We start from the raw sequence: 25,707 nt of genomic DNA on the forward strand, positions 1-25,707 counted from the left end.
CTTGTCTTATTAACTGTGTTTGGACACAAATCAGTTTCAAACAGACTTTATTAGGTAATATTAGATACATGAAACTCACTTAACAAATGAAACATGTCTATGAATAAAATAACTTATTACTGTAAAAGCAAGGAACAAAAGAAGGAAATTGAACAGAAGCGGAGCATGCATGCATTAGACGATGATATGAAGATTTTAAGGGTCCTGACACTATCCCAACTAAATAATCAAAGTCAAAACAATGGAAACCTAACAGAAAACAAATCTATATCATACACAAAGTATCAAGGTTTTCATAATATCATTGGCTTTAATTATTCTAAAATAGATGATTTGATGATATTCTGTATAATCATGTCTTGATGTAATCACACAAGATTTCTCCCTGACTGCATATAGTGCACCAACGCTGCTGTCTATAAAGGATGAGCAGATGACTTGTACAGTGATGTGTAGTGGGGAAGCATTTGGTTGTAGGGGTCAAATGTAAGTTTGGTAAACACTTATTTCTTTCCCTGATTCGTTACTTCCTGTAGTCTAACAGATCTGTGAGAACCGAGTCAATTTTAAGTCGGTGTATGCACGTACAACAGTCTTATCCCCCTAAATTATTATTCAAATCCAAATTAATCTTTCATCTATTAAAAAAAGTTCTGATTTGCAAACAGATTCGGTATCTGTGATTAACACAGAATTACAATGCCATTTTAAAATGTCACATCACTTCAAAGTGTTTCTCTAAGTTGAAGTAACAAAGCGAAAGTTTAGTCCTAAAGAGTTGATCTTCACACCATTACATGCAGAAAAGAGTGCAGAGTGATTTATTTCGGTGTAGGCAGACTGTATGTGCTGATTCTCCACTTCTTTAGTCGAAGTTGAGTGTGTGGCCGTCGAAGTGGGTGAGCACGTGATTCTCGAACACCTTCTGGTCGCAGTCCAGGGGGAACTGCTCGCTGCACATGGGGCAGATTTTCCAGTGGCTCTCCACGTGCTCCTCGAACTTGCTCTGGTCATAGTTGGGTGGGAAGATGACCTCACACAGTGGACATCGTTTCATGTCCATGCTGCACATGGGAGAGGGTAGGGAGGATAAAAAAGGGAGAGAGAGAAAGCAAATGTTAATAAGCAGTCAAGTGATGATGTGGGCAAACCAGGAGCACAAGCTAATAAAGAGCATCTGTCTGGTTGCGACGTGGGTGGCCTGCTGCTCGACTAATACTGACAAAAGGGGGCCGTGCAGCAGAACAAACACATGTTACAATGCACAGGTTTAGAAACTGTAGGGTCTGCAAACTTGGACAGCATCTATGAGAGTTGAGGCATGTGAGGGTCTGTTACCTGGGATCAAAGCAAAAGGCAGTTTGTCCATCGTTCACAAATGGGCTGTGGGTTTCAGTTGTTGTGGGCTGTTCATTGGTATTACCCTTGAAAAGAAAGGTGAAGAGATTTTTTTTTTTTATCCACAAACTCCAAGACAAAAAGTGGGTTCTTAAGTATGTAACTGCACACTGGTTCTGGGAGTGAGGCTTACGTTGTTGTTTTGCTTTTCCTCTGACTCCTCGGGGCCCTCTGGCCGGCTGTGATTGCGGGTGGGTTGGATACACACCACATTGCTGTCCCAAGAGGGCGGTCCCACAGGGGGGAGTCTAAGCAGCTGGTCATCTGAGAACTCCTCATCTGCCTCATCTACAGGGAGAGACATAGCTATTGTAAACAAAAGCCAATAATTTCTAAAATTGTTACTGTGAAACCGTGTCTGAACAGCAAAAGACAGATTACTTTCAGAAAATAAAAACCAACCTTTTGAGTCTGACATGGAGTAAGGGTTCCCAAAATGCAGCTTGCTGGGGCTCTGAGAGACTAGCAGAGGGGTGGGAGCATCCTGGGTGTAAGGGACAGGATACTGCAGGAATAAAGGCACACTGGACTGGATACACTCCATACTGGTTTTCTCACTGCCCCCCTGATCCCCCTTCCTGTTGCTGTTGGCGCTGCCCTTCTGAAGCTCCTGGGGAAGAAACAGCAGAATTCAAGCTATTTTTACAGCAAACACCAGAGGCAAAAATGAAATGCCACCATGGGCATCAATGTATTTAGTAAGGAGCTCCACATCTCTGTGTTTCCCAGCAATGTGTCACTGCTTATAATCACACAGCAGCTCCTGAGCTGTGACTTCTTGCTTTTTCTCTTGCTCACACAGTTTAATTAGCACCTTCATTAAAAAAGAAACTCTTCTCATTTTCAAAGGGAACAGGACTCTGTGTTTTATTGATGTTAGTTGCAGACGCCAGTTTAATTTACAGTCTAAACCTCAAATTGGGTCATTCTGCTCCTCTTAGCTGTAACAGCATTACCTCGGAGCAATATTTTAGGTCAGTGAGGACCTTGCTGTGGTCCAAAGTAATGGAATGGAAAACAAGAACTCATTTACTTTGCTTCTACAATTACAGAGGCATATTAAACACAGACCAAATTGGGAGAGGGAAAATGGCAGGGGAATGGCACTTTTCTGGGAATTTTCTGGGTGGAAGAAGTCTATAAAGGAGAAAATGAAAGCTGTCACTAACCCCCTCCAGTTTTTCCTTCTCTTTCACAACAAGTGCTAGTGTGTCCTTCAGTTCCTTCAGCTCCCGTCCCTTCTCTGCTATCTGGCTCTGGATTTTTTTTTAAAAGGGCACAAACAAAAAAAGAGAGGAATGAAGACATGCTGACTGAAAAATGCATTGATGAAATACTCACAGACTTCAGTGCATGACATTAATTGATCTCAGCCATAAAAGCCTTCCCTTTGCTGAGAACTGATTTATGTACAATACCGCTCAAAGCAAAACAACCTGTTTGAATTCCTCTGAGACACTAAGCAAATATCCGCCTGACCTGAGCCAAGCACAGCATTAGCCAGGCAACTGGAGAAGACTCCTCCGAGCCGGGCTTAGCGTGTCTCCAGAGCCTGACATAAACAGCAGTAAAATGTCGTCTCACAGATAGGCTTGCTCATAAACAACACTGTCAGAGAGGACTGTGTTCAAGGGGAGAGATATCATCAAAGGCTTGATTCCTGAGCTAGACCAGCCATACACAGTGGTTTAAAACACAGAAGTGTCCAAAGGCAGTCTGAGTGCTGTGCTAAGTGTCTGTGCTCTTGACTCTCTGTAAGTTAAACCAACCTTGCAGCGGTCTTCCTCTGATGCAAATTGCAGCTTCAGGTTCTCATTGGTCTTCAGTTGCTCCTTAAATTTCACCTCCATCTTGGCCAGCTCATCAGCAAACATGCAGCTACGCTCCTTCTCCTCCTAAAGGGCGATCAACCAAACCTCTTATCATCATATTCCTCTATCTCACAATCCAGAGAGCACACATCACACCTTTATACCACATAAATGCTTCACGACAGGGTGTCAGGATCTCATCTGGGGATGCAAAAAAATTCAGTTCTTACCATCAGCATCTGCTTGCATTTCCTGTATTTGTCGTTCCTGTCGGACGCCTCTCTGCTTATGCCTTTGAGCTTCTCCTGGATGATGGCTTCCAGCATGGGATCTGCAGAACCTGGACTCCCTGTGAAGACAGTGAAGGCAAGTCAGACAGTTTTCCTGAGGCAAAGCAACAAAGTGTATAAATACATATTTTTTTAATTTTAGTTAATCTTTTGATCATCAAAACTACTGAAGCAATTAATCTAAATTACTTGTTTGCAGTATAAACACTATCGAAAAACAACACTGAAAGCATATTGATAAAGACTGTAATGTATCATGTCTTTATAACCCGACGCCATTCCAATATATCAGAAGTTCAGAGTCCCTACTTAAACCCCTGACTGACTGATTTCAGAGGAAATACAAGGCAAAGGCAAGGCAAACATCAAAGAAACTACATTGAGATTTAAAGGCAATTATTCACCCCATAAATTAAAATGTAGTATAATTAGACATAGGTACCTGGCACAGATGTGTCTGGACTCACAGATGCAGGTACTGTGGTGATCTCTTGTGATGAGCTTCTCTTCTGATCCTACAGACAGGAAGAAATCAAATTCATTTGGATATTGACTAAATGTAATAATAATAAAAAGGGTAGTGAATGAAACTGTAAATTCCTGCAAGCCTGAGCTGGATGTGTATACAGCAAAATTACATAACAAATGACATCAAAAAAATAAGCAACTGAGATTATATTAAATTTGTGTGTTAATTTTACATACAGACATTAAACTGTGCATGTGTAAATGTCACATAGTAAGATGATAAAGATGTATTTATCCAAGTCTGCTTTGCTATTAATTATTCTCAAAACATCCGCACTGCAGTGTATTTATCTATCAAGTTCTGTTCTTTCACTTGTTGGGGCATGTATGTACTGTAGTACGTCTGCCGGTATCATGTGGGACCTACCCCTTGCTGTTCAGAGAGCTTAAGCACTTGTTTTTGCAGTCGCTGACATTCCTTGTATTTTTCCTTGTAGTGTTCTGCGGCCATGTGCAGACGCAGCTTCAGGTCCTCCACTTCCCTCTGCAGCTCTGCTAAAACAGCTGGGTCTGCAGCAGCCTCTTCCTCTGCTTTGGCCTGGTAACATCGAGTCGGAAAGATCAGACACCAAACACAGTAAATACAGAAATATAATTGTTGGTACCAGTAAGTTCCCTTACTATTGTGAGTGATTAATCTACAAAGTCTATTAGTCTTTCTCATAAGTGTTAGCTTTCAAAACAGGTGCCCCCAAATGATTCCTCAGTTAAAGTTTGGTTGACTTGTCCTATGCATGCCATCAGTAAAAGGCAGCTGTGGATCTGTTTTTTGGGTTAGGGGTTAGGGTCATTTTTATTTGAAATATAATACGTTATACATACTTTCATCGTACTTATGGACAAACATATTAATTTGATAACAAGTATCCTTTCTTAACAAATCCTGACTTGCAGGTTTATCATCATCCTTACAGCTTCCTGCTTGGCCTCTGTGTTCATCTGCTCTACCAGGCACTCCAGACGGACACATTGGGCATGAGCTTCAGCTTTGGCCTGCCGGAGGGCATCGACCTCCAACTTCATGTGATACAGTTCAGACATGGTGCGGTCGCGGGTACTAGAGGCATCTCGCAACTCAGCAGCCAGTAAGGTGGAGTGCTGCTGGTTAGCCTGGAGCTGCTCCTCCTTCTGTCGCAGTTGCTCCTTCAGGGCCTTCATATCTCCCTGCCAGAAATAAACACCTTTTAGATGAAGGTTCAATTTCCGCCTGGCTAGGATTTTCCTATGTTCTTATGATTGCTTAATCTAAGAATAAATCATATTCAATACTGTATATAACAAATGTATCTATGTGTTGTAACTCTTAAGCTTTAAAACAAAGTGTTTGTACCAGGGGGGAAACTTTGGCCAAGATCTCTCTGTACTGTTTCTCCTTCTCAGTGAGGCACGCCTGCAGGCGTCCCACCTCTTCTTTAAACTGAGCAATGGTGTTTTCCTTATTCACATCCACAGACTTCAGCATCTGCAGCTCTGCACTCAGTTTGGTGTTCTCCAACTCTCGGTTTTTCAGGTGAATCTGGTGTACACACACCCACAGATGTAAACACATGGCCACACACACATGAAGAAAAAATTATAAAACACAAGAAAGTTTCAAAACATAGAGCTGTAATCTTTTGCTTCATCCAACAACAATCATGTTCATGTACCAACGAGCATATGACTATTAAAATAAATGTTGCATGACCTCAATTACAAAGCAGAGATTGAGATAGGTCCATAAAGTTTTCCTCGTGCAACAGCCCTAGTGTTATGGTGCAAGTTAAATTAAGTTTTTGACGCAATTTCCGTGGCGACAGTATAGTGTGTGGCACTCCCAGTTCCTGTGCAGTGCCACCACAACAAAGAGACAGAAACACCAGACAGACCAGAGAAAGACAGAAAAAGGCATGCCCTATTTAGACTAAGCGTTTGGGCAAAAGTATCCAAAAAAATCACAGAAGTAAAAAGCAAAAAGCTAAAAACAGGAAATATCAATTAACTGGACCTCCAATTTAGGGGAATCTATTATAAAAATGTTGTAAATTGCACACATTGTAAAGCGGTCACTAAATATAAAATTCAACCGAACCACTGCTAACGTCATTACCCACGCTGACAACCAGGCCCAATGTGTAAATGATCATGTTCCTTATGGCTACAGACCTGAACCTTGCCATTCTATGCTTTTAATAATCTTTGAGTGACAACACAAGACTTTTGAAGATTAACAGGAGACACATTATCAGAATGTCACTCTTTTAAAGTAAATAAATGCAAGAAATGAGTTCATACTACCAATACTTTACCTTGTAGAGTTCCTTCTCATCCTTCTCATTCTTGAGATGAGATTCAAGTGCCTCCTTCTCTGCTGTAAGTTTCTTCACTCTATCCTTCAGACTAAGGAACAGATCATAAAAATTGTTAGTAATATTATATCACCCTTTACAATATTTTTTAAAACATCCAATATTTGGTATAATTGATAAGTTCCCCCTGCTTATTACCACACAGTCTAAAGTAACCAAGTTGATACATACATCTCTGTGCACAAAAGCATGAGCAGCAAATGAATTTGCAACTAATCCTCAAATCCTGAACCCACCTGTCCAGCTCAGTTTCCTTTTGTAGACCCTTCTGGGTGACCCCAATCAGGTCTTCTTCCAGCTGTAACACCCTGGCTGTGGCCTCCTCCAGCCTCCTCTTAACTTCCTCTTTCTCCTCTTGCAAGGCCTGGGCAGAATTCTGCACCTCCTGGGAGACAATAAAATATACTGTTGGGAACCAGAAGAGTAAAACTTTAAAATTTGACGGTGTTGGTTTTTTCATCCTTTTTATCTTTACTTTTAAAAAATCTGATATCAAAACCTTATCTAATAAATATAATTACATCAAAATATGTGCCAAGACTGGTCTGGATGTATTTAATGTCTGAAATGGTGAGAAATATTAGCTTCCTAAACTCTGTCTGTTTTCAAGCTGAAAGTTTGCCTGAAATTGTCTAAATAAAAATGAACATTATGCCCCGATGCAATGTTTTCAAACTATAATAAGTACTTTTTTAAAACACCAATGTATTTATTCCTATTCTTCTTTTCATGTTGTATGTTAAATCTGTTGGTGGATGAGGGTTAAAGATGACATTAAAAAAAAGCAAAAGGAACAATTTTGTTTATAGACAGAATTTTGGAATCTTTATATTCACACCACATAAAAAAACATATAAAAAGTATAACCATAAAATTAACAGCCACAAAATCTGTAATCATGTTTTCATCTGAAAGCTGTTTTAAAACCATCAGATTTATGGCAAAGGACAGCAAAATGAATTATTACTGACACTGCTTTTAAGACTTAATGTTATGCCATAAAAACTGAATTACAACTTTGATAATACAGACATTCATATCTGTCAGAGTCTGATTTATTCGCTTAGTGGATCGCAAGATCGGATAGCTTTGCATATTCGCAGTCATTCGCTAGGGGGTGCTAAGAGACTGTTTGGCCAAATGTAAAAGTGGCCGTGGAGGAACCACAAGATCTAGAAAAGAGAAATAATCATAGAACTTATTACTCGCCAGAAAGTGTTGTTCAATTAAGAACCAATTAAAACTAAACAGAAACTAAAAGGCTCTTTTGTTTAAGTCAGTAAAGGAGCAACAAACATGACTTTCCCCTCCTTACTGCTGGCACTACCATCTTTAAAAGCTGACTCAGTTCATTCTAAGCTTACTTGGTTCTCCCTTTTCAGCTGGGCGCATGTCTCCTTTTCCTGCTCACACTCCTTCTGCAAGCTCTCCTTCTCTGCTTCCAGCTGCTCTTTCTCTTGCTGCAGGAGAGCCATGTTTGTGATCAGCTCATCTTTCTCTCTCTGGGCTTCTTCCACCTTTTGCTGCAGAGAAAGAAAAATAATTCAAGCTGTTTTAGGCCACTTAATAATTTACTAACAAAGTAAACCAACATGCACTAATAAAATATATTCTTCAAAGCTGTGCATTGTGTCCATGTCAAATTATTTGAGCTTAGAGGTTAAAATAGCACTGTTAGATCTTCACTGTACCTCAAGGAAGCTGGCCTTGGTGGTGACCACCAGGATGTCAGAGTTGCATTCATCCTCCACAGTCAGCAGCTCATCCTCTGAAGGGCTGCTGGCACGAAACAGGAACGGAGTGCTGGCTCCACGGATCTCTCCTTTGTGGGTCACATAGCAGAACTGGTAGAACTCGCCATCATCATTGGGTACATAATATCCTGAGGAAAAACGACAGCCAGTGAGCTCAGTACAGTAGCACAGAGGAGTGAGGGTGAAGATATTCATCCATAATGATAAAAACAGACTTGTGTCCTAAGATTAACTCCACACGTGTGTACTTAGTTCAGGTACACATTTGTAATTGAACTAACAACGCAAATGTTGTGCTGTAGTGTTTAAGTGAGCTTGGGAACACTAAGAATTTGTGATACTGTGGGTTTTAAATCTAAAAAGGAAATATAACATGTATCTCCCCCCTTTTGTCACTTTCCATTACTTTTTTAATAAAGTACTAAAAAAAAGATATAAAAACACACATAAACTGAAATGTGATTAACACCTGAACAGAGATGTGAGTGGAAAGTTTCTCATTTAACTCTATTCATGGATTTTTAACAATCCTCTGAGTGGCCCTGTGGCATGTGGTTATTAAAAGGTGTCAAAGTTATATAAAACTATGGTATGATCTTACCCTGAAAGACCACTGTTCTGTTGACTGCGGTGCCTTCCACATAGCTGTCGGGGAGAGGTGACCACAAGAATGTGTAATAGTCTCTCGCTGTGCTCCAACCAACCTGTGAGACATTGTGGGGAATCCATTCAACCAGACGCTCTCACCACATCAGTGTAGGATAATAACAATGAAGGATTAACAGGGAGACTTCCTAGAATCCACAAAGGGCCACTTCCAGAATATCTCAAACTTGTTTATTACAGTAATCATGGCGCGTTCAATATATGTCGGTATGATAGAGTAAGAACATGCCAACTGTGATTTTTTTATTTCCAAAGAAAAAAAACAATTTCTATGAACAACTCCAACTCCTGGTCACCATCTGCATGTCACCCGGCCCATGTCATGAACAAGCCTAACCGTGGAAATGTAGCTACAACTCACTTCTAACAGGAAGAGGAAAATAGGTGAAAATTTTACACATAGGCGACTTGAAAATGAAAACCAAAATGTAATTATATGTATTTTATGTGTTGTTAAGTGATGGCTGATGGGAGAAAATACATCCATGACTTCAGCCTGGTGCCATAAAACTGTCAAACAAAATCAGAGTCACTTCGAGCTGGCTGGCTTTCGGTGTGCACACTCAAGCACACAGATGCATCCACAACAAACCCAGTCAGGACTGACTAAATCAAGAGCATTCTGCCAAAAAACTAACTTTAAGCTGTGATGTAACTTAAAAAAAACGTGTAACTTATTTTTAAAATACTCATGCAGACATATAATGTTTTAATATAGTGTTGCTTTTGAGGCAGGTGTTTTTTCACTATATGGGCAGTTTACTTTCTGCCTGTGTAAAAACAGCGTACAGCTACAATACTGCAAGTGTTTGTCAGAGCCAGAGATAGAAGGCCCTGGTGCTCCAAAACCCCCCAATTGTTAGCAGTGCAGTTCCAGCCTCCAGCAGTAAAGAACAGGAAGCAATTAAAACATGCACCTAGTTAGTGAGTGTCATTACTGAAGGCTGGCCTTCACCAGTCCACTCATTAGAGCTGCAGAGGTGGTGGGTGAAAACTCTGAGGAACTCTTTCACTTACAGCAGACTGGCCTACAATGTGTATAAAAAGGAGGACAGGAGGTAGAGACGGTGTAGAGCTGCCATTAAGAAAAACTGCACTGTGGATACAGGCCACACTGCAAGGCTAAAATCTCTGAAACCATACAAGCAGTTACAGGATTATCATAGAGCGACATGTATTTGGCTTAAACGTGAAATTTCAACAGCATTCCAACAAAGCCATACTTTACAGAAAGTTGACAGAAGCCGATGGCAATGTTGCGGCAGGAGGTAATGTATTGTCCATGTGCCAGTTAGGCTGAATAAATTCGGGAGCGAGTTGTTCATGAATCATACAGTGAGGTTGTGCTTGGAGACAGGTTAATTATAAAGCTGTGCCTGCTTTCTCCTAGGCCACTCTAACAACCTGTTCCAACAACATTCCTGTGTGAACCCTAGACCAGCTCGCATCGTGCAGTATGGTAAATGTTCCAACATCAAAGGGCCAAATGCTGCAAATGTCCACGTGACAAGAGCGAGAACCTGTCGCTCATCTATTTATCATCAGTAGCATATTTGGTTTTTGTTTGACTTGCCAGGTAAAAGTATATAATTTAAACATTTGTAAATTATGTTAGGTTGACATGTTAAAGCATTCATTAAAGATAATTCCTTTTCAATTTAGTAAGAATTCTTCAGCCTTATAATTCTTTCAACCAACTCACTGATGTGTGCTGACATGACTGAACCATATGATATTTTATAGTCTGGCCTGCGTCATTTAACAAAGCAGATCTGAAACATGCACTATACTCAGATCACAAGCGGTAGAATAAGAATTCACTCTCCTTGACTGGGAGCAAGTAGCAACTCAATGTGAGTTAAGAAGCTAACACTGATGTACAGTGTATCCAGGTATCACTAAGCATGCAAACGCGAGAACTTGGCACCGATCGTCTCATCTGTCGGCGCTGCCCGGACATTTACACGATTTATGATCCTGTACTCAAGACTTTTCCATCTCAGCTCTGGGTTTTAGAGGCTAGAGAAATTAGTCATTTTAAGATCTATACTGCCAGTTGGTGCCTACCTTAAGGCTAAACACAATGTGGGGTGGTATATCCAGCTACAACAAGAGTGCTGAATCCAGTCTTTCACCAGCCTCCAGACATTACCTGATCCACCTCCAGTAGCCTAACGTGACCTAATTTCTCAGTGAGACTCTGCAAAAACCTCTGTGCACATTTTAGAAATCCACAAAAGTGTCATGAATAACACAGACACTGTTTCTGTTTCCTAGATATTATTTTTTCCAGACACCAAATAAATGTAAGGATTTAATTAATATCACAAAGGCATCAGCAATTTCATTTTCTGCATTGTTGGCAAAATTCCTCAAAAAATGTCTTGGCTAGGTTCATGGCATTACAGTATGCATGCAGAAGAAGTGATACAAGCCTATTTCTGACTTCCACTCAATGAAAAAATGTGCAGTCATAAAGTGTGTGCTTGCACTTTAGACTCATATTACTCTGTCCAACAGTTATAAAATCTTATTTGAATATTCATTTAATGGTTGTTAACACACAAGAGCCCTGCATTAAACAACATGATAATCTTTGAGACCTTATTTAATGGTGTTGTTGTACTGGACTGCATTATATCAACATATATATCATATATACTATGAATACATAAGAGTCAGAATATTAGAAAAGCCTCTTTCACATCTGTACAGGTTAAACTAGTAATCTCAGTAACTGCATGTGTGATTTATCTCTAAAAAATAAATAATACATTGTCCCTACAGCCAGACAATGGATTTCTCTCAAAAGTTTAACCTAACTGTCCTCTTTAATAACAACAGAGAATCATTCATCACTAGAAGTACATTAGTTCGATTTTTCTGATATGGTCTGATTTATTCACAGCTTCCAACTCATCCCTGGGAAGTAAAAAGCATGTTGGTCTGGAGAAGCCTGAAGCCATATGCTTCTGCCTACATCTAGTTTTTACTACAGATTAGACTAAAATAAATTACTCCCACTGTATAGTGGATTTAATGTCCTCCTATAACTAGATCCATGTGGGACACTCTCGTGCGTGGTGTGGTGGGGTCAAAAAGCTCTTTCTTCATGTCAAGCTCATTCTTCAAATAAACATGATGATGGCTGACTCTCAATCCTTTTCACTATATTAATAATACTTTGTTACCACATTTTTATTACAATCTCAGCAATATAATATAATCCGAAGGAGGTGAGTGGGGCGGTATCATACAGTATGTCAGAGATTTACTTTGCCATGCATCATACACAATATTATCTACTCTATAGGTAATACAAACATACTACTACTACTGACATTCATTTATACTTTGCATTTTCCTCAGAGGCTTTTATAATACATTGAATAGGATTATTCACCTTGAATATGCCAACCCAGTCCTTTGGATGTGGTTTAATGAACTGTGTCAGGGTGTAATGACACTCCAGTGCAGCATGGGGCAGGTAACTCTTCCCTACATTCTGGAAGATGACGTGGGCGAAGTTTGATGTGTCCATGTTGTTGCCTAATGAAGTCCTGTCCAGAAACAGTGCCATAAATCATTCAGCACTGGCTGCAAAGGAAGAGAAAAGCAACAAAATATTAGAGAAAAAAATGTAACCACAGAAAAAAACTAAAATACCACTCTTCATGATAATTGATAATGACTGAAGAAGCAATCCAATGTTCAATGCTTGACCCAAACTGGCTATTTTAAGAGACAAGTGAGACTACAATTCCATTGTCATTACTATTATTAACTGTATATTTAAACCAAACCTCTATAACTTTGCCAGTGAAATACAATTTAATGTTTAACCCCTAGAGGCACAGAAAGGGAATTTCACCTCAATATGCTTTATAAGCAAATGCAAGTCATGTAATCCACAACAATAAGCAGATAAGCAACCATAGGATCAAAAGGCATACATAAAGAAGCAGCATCAATCTAGAAAAGACATAAAGTACATAAAATGATGTAATGAGGGTGTGTGTTTTGGCGTATGTTTTAGTGTGTGATTATATGTGAACTTGAATGCGAGTGTGAACACACACGTACTGAAGAACACTTGTGTTAAGTTAACTTCTTACAAAAGAGAGTGAGAGAGAAAGGCCAGTTATAGTCAGATATGATCACATCGAATAGTTAATTACAAGGACTGTTGTTCAGTTCAGTCTCATATTGAGAAGTTAATTCTATCTTTTCAGTGCATGGATATTTCTATCTTACATTACACAAAAACATCAACAGTGTCATATGGTATGTGTGTATGTAATGTTTCCCTCTGTTTAAATGTGCATAACTTGCAATGACAGAACAGTTCATGGAAAAAATACTGTAACACCACTGTTAACTTGGATTAGTGTGAATAAATGTGTTCTGCAAATGAGTAGCATTGTCATATTTACAACTATAATATGTAACTATTCCACATGTCTAAAACAACTATACCTATGTTATATATTTTGCTCAGTCGTGTACTTACATTATCATAAATGTTTCCAACACTTTTCAAATCTAGATAAATCCGTAATTATAATTAAGGTGATGGTCTGTTTCATGTGGTTGCCTGTCAGTGCCATCATGGTGATGTGGTCATCCGCCACAAAGGAGTCTATCAAAGAGTACAATATAATACATTGGTGTCGGAGTTCCCCGCATGAAACTCTCTCATAAATTGACTTTTATTCAGTTATAAGCCACATTTTTAAGATAAACTTTTTTAGATCTTGGTTGTTTTTAACTAAATATATGAACCAGATGAAGGATTCTAGTCATCAGGCGTCAGGATCTTGAGCTATCTGAGAAACAAGTTGAGGGCTGTCCACTGAACAGCCTTGGAGAAACACTGATTTTTAACGTTGAACTTCTTTTTCAGTGTTTTACCGGTTTTAATCCTGCTGTACATTTGTTTTGGAGAGGAGGAGACCTCAGCTCCTGGTGAAAAACCTCCTGAACTATGAAGACTGAAGGAATCCTAACTGGGAGAAGCTGACTGCAATGGTGGATGTTTAACAATGAAGACAACAACTCCCATGATTCCACGCTACTTCACAACGTCATCAAACTATGTCTTTTGTTATTGTTTTGATTGAGAGACCTCTAGCAGCAGAAATTACATGTTGTGCATTTAAGATTTTAAGCATGCCATTTTTTGTGATTCAAGTTTTTTTTAACTCTATCAACAACAGCGGATAACATGTCTGAAACACATGCAAACTGTGTCCCAACCCATAACATGGCTTAAAGCACTAGCCTACAACGGGCAAACTGACTCATGGTGTTGATGAGTCGTTGTCATGATTTAAAGTCAGAAAATGTCCAAGTTTGCAACCAGGAAGTAAAACGGTTCTTTCTCAGTGATAAACCTATGCAACGTACCAATTTTACAGTAGAAGTCATAGTTTATCACTTTAAACACACGACAAGCTATGGTAATTACATCCAGATATCTGAAACACCCTTTTTTATGTTTGTACACATTACAGTGGTCTTTTTAGTGTTCCAGGTTAATTAACAAATGACTAATAACCACCTGATAAATATGTAGAAGAAATGATACCTTTTTATGCAATATTTTCTGAGTTTACAAACTGAACAGGATCTCTGAAAACCAAATTAAACAATGATACATATGCATTGGATTGCGTGCTACAGGGGGCAACTAGATGTCTTTTAAATCTGGGTAACATAAGGAATCTTTTCCCAACAGCTCTTGAGATTGAGGATTTTGTGAATTGTGAATTTGAGACAGTTTTGCTAAATGAGGTAACCAACCTACCTTCAACAGTGTAAGGAAGTGATTAAGTAGAGATATTTTGTTACTGTACTTTAAGCTTTCCATTGTTTTCATTTCACTAGTTTTGAAAGTAATAACAGTAACTCATTAACAGGGATGAATCAACATTTGATTTACATTCGATCCATGAGCACAATTTACACCTGATAATTTACGAATTTGGCTTGTAATAAATGACCATCACTATAATTTAAGTAATTGTTCAGCATGGTATCTTTGCTTTAAGTGAAGTAACATTAGATAACATTTGAATTTGTTTTCAGACCACTTTATATCCCTGTCTATTAGTACTGAATAATATCACAGCAACACCTTGTACATTTATTTGATGACATCAGAGACATACTCATGACTCATGACTGACCGACTTTAGATTAAAAGTGACATAATGTTAGACCATATGATTGATGTGACCTCTACTTCAGGGTGGACTTTCATCTTCTATTTGGGACTAAGCTCATAAAAAAATGCCCGACATGATTGGGCCTCTGACAGTCAACACATTTTCCTCGACGATGACCAGTAATACATTGAATATTGTCATTCTTTGAAATGTCCCAAGTCCCTAATCTGATATTTAATGCTACATACACAATAAACTAAACTTCACGCTAGAAACTGAAATTGTTATCTGTAAGGTACAGACTACGAGGCGAGGCCTAATGTGAAATCAGAGATCATATCTGGCTATGCGGCTAGCAAGCTAACGTTAGCTACATACTTTACAAGACACGTACACGTTAACCGTAAGATTTGGAGACGTTAGTTTCTATGAAGTGTATAAAACTAGCGACCGTAACATATTTAGCTGTGAAAACTTAAACACAGAGTGCTATGTTAATACGGTTACAACGTCCTCGACGAAAAACAGAGCAGGACAAGGTTAGCTAACGTAAACAACGCTGTCTCTCGAGATAGCCTTTAAAACACACGTCAAACATAGCGAGATTCATCAACAGTGGTTTTATTCGCTACATTTCTATAATAAGCTTTAAACATACCCAAATGTCATGTTCATCAGCGGCTGGAATCCAAATGTGGCATGAAAACAATCGTTGACGCAGTTCAGTGCTTTCCCTTCTTCCTGGAATAATAACAACATTGCGTCATTTCCGGAAGGGGGGCCTGTTTGGGAATCCCACCAGTTCGAAAAAACGTAACAATGTAACATTCCGAGTTCTGACTGAGAAACAATGTAACAAACAATAAAATAACTACATTTAGGATTTCTATACAACATTAAAGCTAAGCTTTATTATTAACTTTAATTGGAAAACTAATGGTGGAATTTATTAAAGAGCTGTAATTTTAAGTTTTTATATTTAAATTGTGTATATATTTACTATATAATTTACTAATTATATTAATTATTAACTAATTTATTAATTGTATATATCGTGTATATCACAGTTTCAGTCCATTAATTTGTATAGTAAGATTTTACAAATGAAGCTCAACTTTCAACTTAAACAGAAAATATTGTACATACTAATAATGATTTAACTACTTAAAGTAGGTCAATTTCGACAAACTACAACAGTAAAATGAATCTTAAACATAAACATCAATACTTAGTGATAAAACCAACTATATAATATGACACTAATGCATTATGAGTACTTTTACTTGATATAGCCTACTTAAAGTAGTCGACAATAATACTACTTAAGTTCATATACATTTTGAACTCAGGACTTTGCAACGAGGCATTGTTACACAGTTGTGCTGCGGCGTTTGCTATGAGATAAGATAAACTTTTAGACGTTAGCAATCAGTGTTAAGGAAGGAAAGTCCTGAACATGCACACTGCACCAGAAATTTCCCAAATTATCTGAGATGGAATAAATCTGGTCCTCCCCTACAGCTCATTGGCTGAATTGGGAGGCCGTGCTGCGCGTGAATGTCATTTGATTGGATGAAGGGGCCGTCACTGAGTTACGTACTTCGACGTCACACGTAAGGTCAAGAGGAAAGAAGCATGGCCGCTGTGTTGAGAGGGTCTCGGTACCTAGTTGGAAGGTTTTACAAGAATGTTGACTTTGCATTTGGTAAGGAGAACAAACTGAGATGGTGTACGCACTGTGCACGTCGCTGCACTGTACTTCAAAAGCTCAACTTGTTGCTGAAAGGTTCTTTGTTACCCGAGAATCTAATTTTGCTTAAAATGTTTGAAGAGAAGTTTGAGTAATATTCGTTAGACTGGGTTTGGCTGCTGCAGCAGGGGCTTCAGTTCAATTTGCAGTTGGTTAAAGAGTTTTTTGTCTGTAAATTCCGTCTTATATGCGTGTCGGGGTTCTTTCGTCCGAGTTTCGTTGAAACACGCTGAAGGTTGAAAACTGATACCGTATACACTTGTGTGCCACTGTATCAAGGCACATTATGTAATGTCAGTCACCGTGCACTTCATAGAAAGAGGAGGTGGCTCTCGGCAGTCACTTACACAGAAGTTAGAGGAGCTTCTGAGAGGGAAAATCTAATGCTTTTCTTTTAAAAGAAAAGGGGGGGGGGGGGGGAGCTAAACATACTTATTTGTAAGTTCTCCCTCAGTTTGCATAAATGTGTTATCATTCAGATGCAATATGTGGCTAAACAAATAACACAATCTCACAAAAGTGTGAATGCAATAGTCTTTTTAAAAATTCATTTGAAGATAAACTCCAGTAGAGAAAGTTATTTCTGTGACCAGTTTATTTTAACCTACATTAAAATAAGTTTGCTTGTGTCATGAAAGAATAGTCTGTTATCAAGGTATGCTTAAGTAAACATTGAAAAGGCTTGGTAGTTTTACGTCAGGTGACTTTGTTACTGAAGTTGATCACACTTGAATTACACATTAACATGAAATTTGAACAGTACTCTTCGCCATGTTAAGACATTAAATCTTAACAAGGTTCCAGATGATAGTGTGTAATGTAAATGATATGCAAAATAAAAAAAACTATATGAATGCCCATTTGGCCATTGTTTTGTAGTCTCCACAAGGTCCATGGCCTCGAAGACACAGGTGGGGTTTATTGGTCTGGGCAATATGGGAAACCCAATGGCAAAGAACTTGTTGAAGCACGGATACCCAGTCATTGCCACTGATGTGTTCCCAGAGTCATGCAAAGAAGTGCAAGAGCTGGGTGCTCAGGTGAGACAGTAAAATGTACACAAGCTTTTTTTAAAATTTTAAACAGTTTCTAGCTGTTCATTTTTTCTTATCCTGTGATTTTTTGTTTTCTCAGATTGTGGATAATCCTGCTGAGGTAGCAGACAAGGCAGACCGCATTATCACCATGCTTCCTTCTAGTCCCAATGTCATAGATGCGTACACTGGACCCAACGGCATTCTAAAGTACTATTTGGTTTCTCTCAATATATGCATGTAAAACTCACATAGTTATCACTTCATCTACTAACCATTAAATATGTTTCCTGACAGAAAAGTGAAGAAAGGCTCCCTACTTATCGACTCCAGCACAATCGACCCCGCTGTTTCAAAAGAGATGGCTGCTGCTGCTGAGAAGACGGGAGCAGTTTTTATGGATGCACCTGTGTCAGGAGGTGAATTTTATGTTTTTTAAATTATAATAGTTTATATATACAATTTACTATTGAAACCTGAAATACTTACTTACTTTACTTATCTAAAACTAATGTAGTTTAATACAACCCCCTTGCAATAAATACCACTTCATTAAGGTTACAATTTTCAGTTTTGTTAAACTGTGTAGATTATTGATGTTTATGGACATTTTTGAGGTTGTGGTTGAGTTACTGTGAACTGTATTGCATCACATGGAGAGGTGTTAATAATTTATCAAACCTCATTGACCATGTTACCCGAAGTTCTGATATGTATTTTATGTATACAATGTGGGGGAGGGACTGCTATCAAATATTCACTGTACTCAACTACTTTAAAGCTAGGAAATGTTAGCACTAGCATGAGACTCTAGAACCACTCCTTCCTCACCCTGCTCCTTTGCATTCCCACCAGCCCTTCTCTTGCATCCTTGTGTTTATGTGCATCTGATGTATTAATTTCTCCTGGAAATAATGGTGCTCCTTGATTTGTTTAATGCAGGCATTGGGAGCTAACTAGCGTGTGAGTAAATCATAATGATGTCTACCAGCAGCTGTAGCTAATTTGGAGCATCAGAATGAGAGTACTAGTAGTAGTAGTAGTAGTAGGCCAGAAGTGCTTCCATGTATTGACAGTCATAAGCTCCCACCCCTGGCTTGGGTCTTCTCTGATTGGTTTGAAGGTCAAGGCTCACTTGAATACTTGAGAAGGGAATATTGCTGTACTGCTGCCAGGCTGTTCAATGAGGCTGGGTTATAGAGGCTTAGATAAGCTTTGTAGCATATTCCAACTTAAAAAAATGTATAAGAAAAAAATCTAAATACTTTAATATCATGTCAAGTTGAACTTTAAATAGAATTTGGCACTTTTTGAAGTTTGCAAATCCAGTGTTGCCACTTTTGCTGCCTAGAGCAGCAGCAGCAACCAAGAAGCAGCCTCTCACTTCACAAATGATTGTTGCTGTAAAGTGTGTCCTCTCTGACTTTCTTGGGGGTCTGCTCAAAAACAGTTTGTTTGAACTTGCCCTCGTCAACGTCAAGACAGCCACTTTCTTTGAATTGACGTTGGTCCATTTTATAGCCAGATTAGTAATGATTTATATGCTTCCGTCCTGTGGTAGTGCACATGGATTAAAGTCCTCCAGCTTTCGTGTGTGTGTGTGTGTGTGTGTGTGTGTGTGTGTGTGTGTGTGTGTGTGTGTGTGTGTGTGTGTGTGTGTGTGTGTGTGTGTGTGTGTGTGTGTGTGTGTGTGTGTGTGTGTGTGTGTGTGTGTGTGTGTGTGTGTGTGTGTGTGTGTGTGTGTGTGTGTGTGTGTGTGTGTGTGTGTGTGTGTGTGTGTGTGTGTGTGTGTGTGTGTGTGTCACCAGGCCGTAGCCCCTAAATTACACTTTTTTTTAACATCTCCAGTTGTCAGACAGAAATCAAATGAAGTGCAGTGGCATGGCTGTGACTCTGTAATCCCGTGTGGTTAAAACTTAAACATTAAAGTACAAATGGTGGTGGGGACATAATTGAGTCAGCATGTGTCCTTCATGTGAAAACAGGTAAGGACCAGATGAGATAACTACCATCTTTCATTTTTCCCCTCAAGTTGATTGCTCTTAGTAATGTAATGCTATGGAATAACAGTTTCTTAGAGAAGAATCGGTGTATGGGGGGGGTTGTATTTTGAACATCACTGACAAGAGAGGGACCACACATTTTTATCTGGTAGGTATTCCTGAACAACTAATTATTTTTTACTCAAAATACAATCAGGTAGTAGTCTGTGATTCCTTAAATTGCAAAGGGCATGACTGGATAACACTGCATTGTATTCTCCCACAGGAAAAATACAGTTAAATGATGTTATCTGGTGGAAAAAACAAACAAACAAAAAACCACAATTTTGAAGCCCAGGCTCCAAAACGACAGCCCAGAACACAGTAATGCCTGAAAGATTCAGAAAATGTAGTTTTAATTGGGTTTCAATGGTGATATTTTTGTCCCCAAGAGTCTTAGAGGGACAATTTTGTCTATACAGTGTATTATAGACCTACCATAAGTGATTGATTGAAATAATAAATTAATGAATTAAAAAGAATAGCCTTGGAAAATTTGATGCCACACGCATGAACACAGCCCAAATTATCAAGAAAATAAAAAATGAAAAGCCAAAAAATGTTCTTAGTGAGGCACAAGGGTTAAATGTGACGGTGAGGTTTTATCAATTGCTTGGTTGAGAGAAATGGCTTCACTGGAGAAAATCCACAAACATGCTTTCTGACAGCATTGGTATTTTAACAAAAGGGCATGTTCCAAACGTAGCAGACTCAGCGCAATTGTACCCCTCAAAAAAGAAACGCATTGTGTCTGAGTTTGAATTATGCATTGGCTATTTGTTAAAGCTCCTGTTTTTTGCTGTGATGTTGTTTGCTTTTCGATGGCTTTAAAATGAAAGCAACTGAGACAGTATTTAGTCCATATTTATGTAAATTAAAATATTAAAATGTACTGACTATAGACCATTCTGGGCTACTGTAGAAATATGGCAGTGCAACATGGCAGGCTCTGTTGCGCCAAATCACAACAGAAGTTATCCCAGGACACTTTTCACATAGAGCAGCTGGGTATTTCATCAATGCAGCTAAAGCTGTGCTTACTTGAAAAAGCCTGGCTTGAATTAACGTTGACTCACTTGAAGCCCAAGCTGTCCCACTAATACAGTTTAGCCAGGTTTAGTCAACATTAACTGTAACCAGGCTTGTATGTGTGCACATAGCACGTAAGGAGCCCAAAAGGGTTGATTATTCAATTTACAAGTATCATCGAAAGTTGAAAATTAAAAAGTTGGAGATAAAAGAAAGGTAGATGGATGGATATTTGTCTTCACAGCGTTAATATAACTTTAAATTTTAAATGCTGAGCTTTTAAATAAAAGGGTCCATGAATAAAACTGAAAGGTCCCCAACAATTCTTCTATCTTATATTTCCAAACATGACACAAGTGATGTGCGTGTGAAAAGACACTGGATGCAACTGTCTTGACACATTGTTAAACTAACTTGACAGTTAGCCTGCTATGGAGCAGGCTAGTTCTGTGGTATAAGTTGCCTTGGTTACTGAGCTGGGAATCATATAATCCATAGTAATATAATAAAACTCTCACTTAAATTGAGAGTTATCAAAATAAGCCAGGCTTTTCCTTTATCCTCCTTGATGGAATACCCCTTTATACAATACACCTGTGAGATGAGAAAGCACAAAACTCGCATTAATGTGTCAAGAACACGTACAGCTGGAGAGGGAAAGGAGAAGAGGGCAGCTTACTGCATCATAGGAATTCCCCCAGCAGTCTAGGTCTATAGCAGCATAAATAGGGGCTGGTCCAAGGCAAGCCTGGGCTGGCCTTAACTATAAGCTTTATCAAAAAGGAAAGTTTTAAGCCTACTCTTAAACATTGAGGGAGTGTCTGCCTCCTGGACTCTTGCAGTCAAACATGTCAACATGGTTTTTTTTTAAAAATATATTGGTAAGTTATTTTATTAAAATTAAGAAAAATGCTCTTCATGGAAATATCTAAAATGCAACTGCATTGTTTCTGCTGGCTGGTGGGTGTCTGGTTTGATTGACAGTAGCTGGCAGGCTGCTGGGACACAGACAAAATAAACAAACTGTTCATGAGCAGACAGTGTGTTCAGAGTCTGTGGCTCTTTTGTTGTAGAGCAGGATGCTATCAGGCTTTGTGTGACTGTACATGAGTGCCATATTATTGCTTTATGCTAGATTTGACTATCGGTATTAGGCCTTCATGTATGTAGATGGATGATGAAATGGTATTTCATTGAATTAATGCAAAAGAAGGGGCATAATCATGAAACAAGAATTTAACATGGGTTTCTCCCTTTTTGTTTCTGATATTATTTTATTTTTCTTCAGATGAGGACAAACAACAAGTAATTTACAGAGTAGATGTGTATGCTGTAGTAGACAAAAAAAGCAATTTAATTTCGGTTCGACCTTTTATATAAGGGTCTCTTCATATCTGATAAATGTACTTGATAAATGTAAATATATCCCTTAACTCAGTTTGTAATTCTTGTTTTACATGTCATTTTTATTATTTTTAAAATATGGCTATTCTATATGAATTTTATTATTATTATTCTATTTCACATTTTGACTGTGAATCCCACCTTGTATCCACAAGCATTGTCTTTCTACATTTCAGTTAGCACAAAATGCTACTGCCGAACTGCTCACAAGACCAAGTTATCAAGCTCATTGTGCTCATTTAAATGTGGTTACTCGCTTTTACACTTGAATACATTTGACTGTTTTTCATACATTACTGTAGTTTTTTAGGGTTTTTATTTCTGCTCTTAGAATTTTATTTCAAAGCTTTTATTTATTTTCAACCTTGTGTACATCTCCTTTTTCTAAGTAACTTTTATGTGAAGCACATTGTAAAAGTGTTAAATGACAATCAGAGCTTCAAAGGTTTCTTAAACTCAGTGAGTTGGCCCTTGTTTTTCCAAACTGCTGAATTTACCGGACTTATCTTTCAATTACTGACGTATTAAACATCCTTTAGATTCATTCAAAATAAATTTATTAGATTTCATTTGTGCAGTATTACTAACAGATGTTTCACAGCGAACTGATTACTTTTGACATTAAAACCGATATTTATTTCATTATCTTCAGCATTGTCTTCACTGACAGTATTCTGGTTGTAGTGCACTTCAGTGTCCCAAAGAAAGCTTTGTCAGTGAAGACAATGAGTGAGACAATATGGACCCACATGGTAGTCTGGGTACAAAACACGAATTCATCTGATTTTCCTCAATTTGCCCTTTGTTCACTTAATTTCAACTAGTGAAACTTTGAGACATCTTTTTTTGCTATTTACCCATCATAAGTGCCTGCTTACACATGGTACATTGTATGTAACCATGACTTCCTATTCCCAGGTGTGGGTGCTGCCAGTTCGGGTAAGCTGACTTTTATGGTAGGAGGAGCAGAGGAAGAATTTACTGCAGCCAAAGAACTTCTCAGCTGCATGGGAGCCAATGTGGTGTACTGTGGTCAAGTTGGAACAGGACAGGTATTTTTGCCAGGAAGGATGCATTTGAGATTGCGATAAAGACGCTTTTCTTTTTGTTTTTGTTTTTTTACCCTGCAAGTTACACATATAAATGTAGTTGCAACTTTTTGCTAAGTGAAGATTTTAATATTTTCTAAAACATAACAATTTAACCTGGTGTTCAGGTTATTGAATGTTATTTTTCTCTTAACTTGGTACAGGCTGCCAAAATCTGTAACAACATGCTCCTTGCCATTGGAATGATTGGGACATCAGAGACAATGAACTTGGGAATTAGGTAAACACTTTCTCGCAGTAGTTACAAATAACAACAGTTACAATAGTTACAATAACAATAAACTGATGTCAATAGACACAACAGCAATACATTTTCTGTAAGTAATGTGCTTTTTGTCTTGACTCCCAGACTTGGTCTTGATCCGAAACTGTTGGCTCAGATCCTGAACATGAGTTCGGGCCGTTGTTGGTCTAGTGACACCTACAACCCTGTGCCTGGCGTGATGGAGGGAGTCCCCTCTGGGAATAACTACCAGGGAGGTTTTGGCACTCAGCTGATGGCAAAGGTCAGTTTAATGTCCTGTTATACTTTAAAGGACTTCATTTCCTGTCCCTCCATTTCAGTTTGAGCATTAGTGTACTTGTGGTTTATGTCGTCATGGAGAGCAACAAAAGAACACATTTCATGCCTAGAATAGTTTTTAAACGTATTAAACATTTTGTAGTAGACCCAAATTATTTTAGACCAAAAACACTTTTTAAAATATGTGTACTAGGGACAAATTTGTACATCTCATATGCATCATTAACATAAGTCTCACTTACAGTGTTGAGAGGGGGAAAAAAGAAAATAAATTGTATCTCAGGTCTCATGTCTTCGGTCACACACCAGCAGTACTTTACATCCCTCTTAAAAGGGAGTCAAGCTCATGTTATTACAACATAAAGAAAAATTCTCTGTGGTGTGTGAACTTGTGGTTTTGGTTTGAGTTTAATTTACAGTTGTGTTGGTTTCTCTAATGTATGTTTGCTTTTCTTTTTCAGGATCTAGGCCTCGCACAGAACACGGCCACCAACACAAAGACTCCTGTCCCTCTCGGCTCCTTGGCCCATCAGATCTACCGTATGATGTGTGCACGCGGTTATGCCACTAAAGATTTCTCCTCTGTATTCCAGTTCTTGCGTGAGGAGGAGGGCCAGTAATATCAGCCTCCACCCGTCCAAAGCCTTGCCAGGCCTGGCCCTGCACAGGACTAACATAGTGTAGTTAGGGTGCATTTTGCCCCAAGGACAGTTTTTTCAGGGTTGTGAAAGACAAGAAGCCACATGAGCTTCAACACAATGTGACAGGTCATGTGAGCACTCCTCTCCTGTTTGAAATCATGTTTCCTGTGTGATCTAGCCTTTTTAAAAATGCAACACTCCATTCAGTTTTAGAAGCAGCTCGGATACACAGAGCTGTCGAGTTAAGCCAACTCTACAGATCTTACTACTTACAATGCAAAGAATATGGTGGGAATTTTTGGTTTTAAGCAGACAACTCATTAGCTCTGTTTGTCAAAGCTAAACAGCTGCAAACACGGTGTAGTCTCCACATATTTAACTTTTGTTTGTGATCTTTTTTGTATGTTTTTTTTTTTCTGTTCACTTGGGTAATTTCTCTGGACTTTGGAAATGTTACTTTGGGATAAGAGTGTCACATCATATCCTGTTAGGAAATAAAGACAAATTGTTATGTCTTGAACTTGGTTAACAATGAATTTTCCATCTATTCACACAGTTTATGTAAATGAGTTTTTAACTCATTTATAGCAAGACATTCTGTATTTATCAGTTCTGTGTGGACACTGCTTCAAAACTCAATTTATACAGTCCACGAATTCGCATTTAATTGTAGTTAAACCTCAGGCACAAAAGCAGAAATATGCAGTCTCATGATGAAAATTGCAATTTAATTCTTAATTACCTTGCATTTCCACACTCACTGCACAAGTTTCCTTCTACTGTTATTTAAATAGCTCCCAAATGTTCTAGTTTAAACCGTGTGCCCCACTGACTCAGTAGTCACGGTTAAAGTCGGAAAAACATCTTCCCTGAGGAGCTTGACTGTATAGCAGATGAACTGGTGAGATGCGAAGCGCCAGGCAGAAAAACAATGAGGGCCAAAACTGCACACATCCTTCCAAATGAGTCGGAAATCTTACAACTGCATCATATTTTTGCACGGTCACCGATGCTTGAAATTTCTCCCTAAAGTTATCAGTGTCAGTAAAACAAAGTAACATTTTTTTTGCCCGCCCTATTTAGTAGCTTTTGAGATGCGAATCTATTTTTCTATCCCCACTTAGGTTAGACCAAGAGGGCGGCATGTTTCTGATCTGGTTTGCCAAGAGCCACTGAGGGGCCAAGGTGCCATAGGTCATGCGATCACAAGACA

The 25,707-nt window shown here is 38.6% G+C and overlaps 2 protein-coding genes across 2 annotated transcripts; one reads left to right on the plus strand and one right to left on the minus strand.

The window, feature by feature from the left end:
* Positions 1–30: 30 nt before the first annotated feature.
* Positions 31–16,663, minus strand: tax1bp1b (Tax1 (human T-cell leukemia virus type I) binding protein 1b). The gene is made up of 19 exons (XM_062422171.1): positions 16,563–16,663; positions 15,621–15,703; positions 12,199–12,392; positions 8,731–8,833; positions 8,067–8,257; positions 7,740–7,898; positions 6,612–6,760; positions 6,316–6,406; positions 5,358–5,543; positions 4,940–5,191; positions 4,395–4,565; positions 3,942–4,014; positions 3,440–3,558; positions 3,168–3,293; positions 2,568–2,654; positions 1,801–2,008; positions 1,532–1,686; positions 1,339–1,424; positions 31–1,064 (listed from the first exon to the last, which is right to left on the minus strand). The coding sequence occupies exons 3-19, from the start codon at positions 12,373–12,375 to the stop codon at positions 866–868; spliced, it is 2,532 nt and encodes an 843-aa protein (XP_062278155.1). The 5' UTR covers positions 12,376–12,392; positions 15,621–15,703; positions 16,563–16,663; the 3' UTR covers positions 31–865.
* On the plus strand, positions 16,587–25,008 carry hibadhb (3-hydroxyisobutyrate dehydrogenase b). Its single transcript, XM_062422172.1, has 8 exons — positions 16,587–16,667; positions 17,592–17,752; positions 17,847–17,956; positions 18,044–18,165; positions 23,140–23,273; positions 23,474–23,550; positions 23,680–23,836; positions 24,315–25,008. Exons 1-8 carry the CDS (start codon positions 16,598–16,600, stop codon positions 24,471–24,473), a joined length of 990 nt encoding a protein of 329 aa, XP_062278156.1. The 5' UTR covers positions 16,587–16,597; the 3' UTR covers positions 24,474–25,008.
* The last annotated feature ends 699 nt before the right edge of the window (positions 25,009–25,707 follow it).

Source organism: Scomber scombrus, chromosome 7 (assembly GCF_963691925.1).
Source record: "Scomber scombrus chromosome 7, fScoSco1.1, whole genome shotgun sequence".
Classification (NCBI taxonomy): Eukaryota; Metazoa; Chordata; class Actinopteri; order Scombriformes; family Scombridae; genus Scomber; species Scomber scombrus.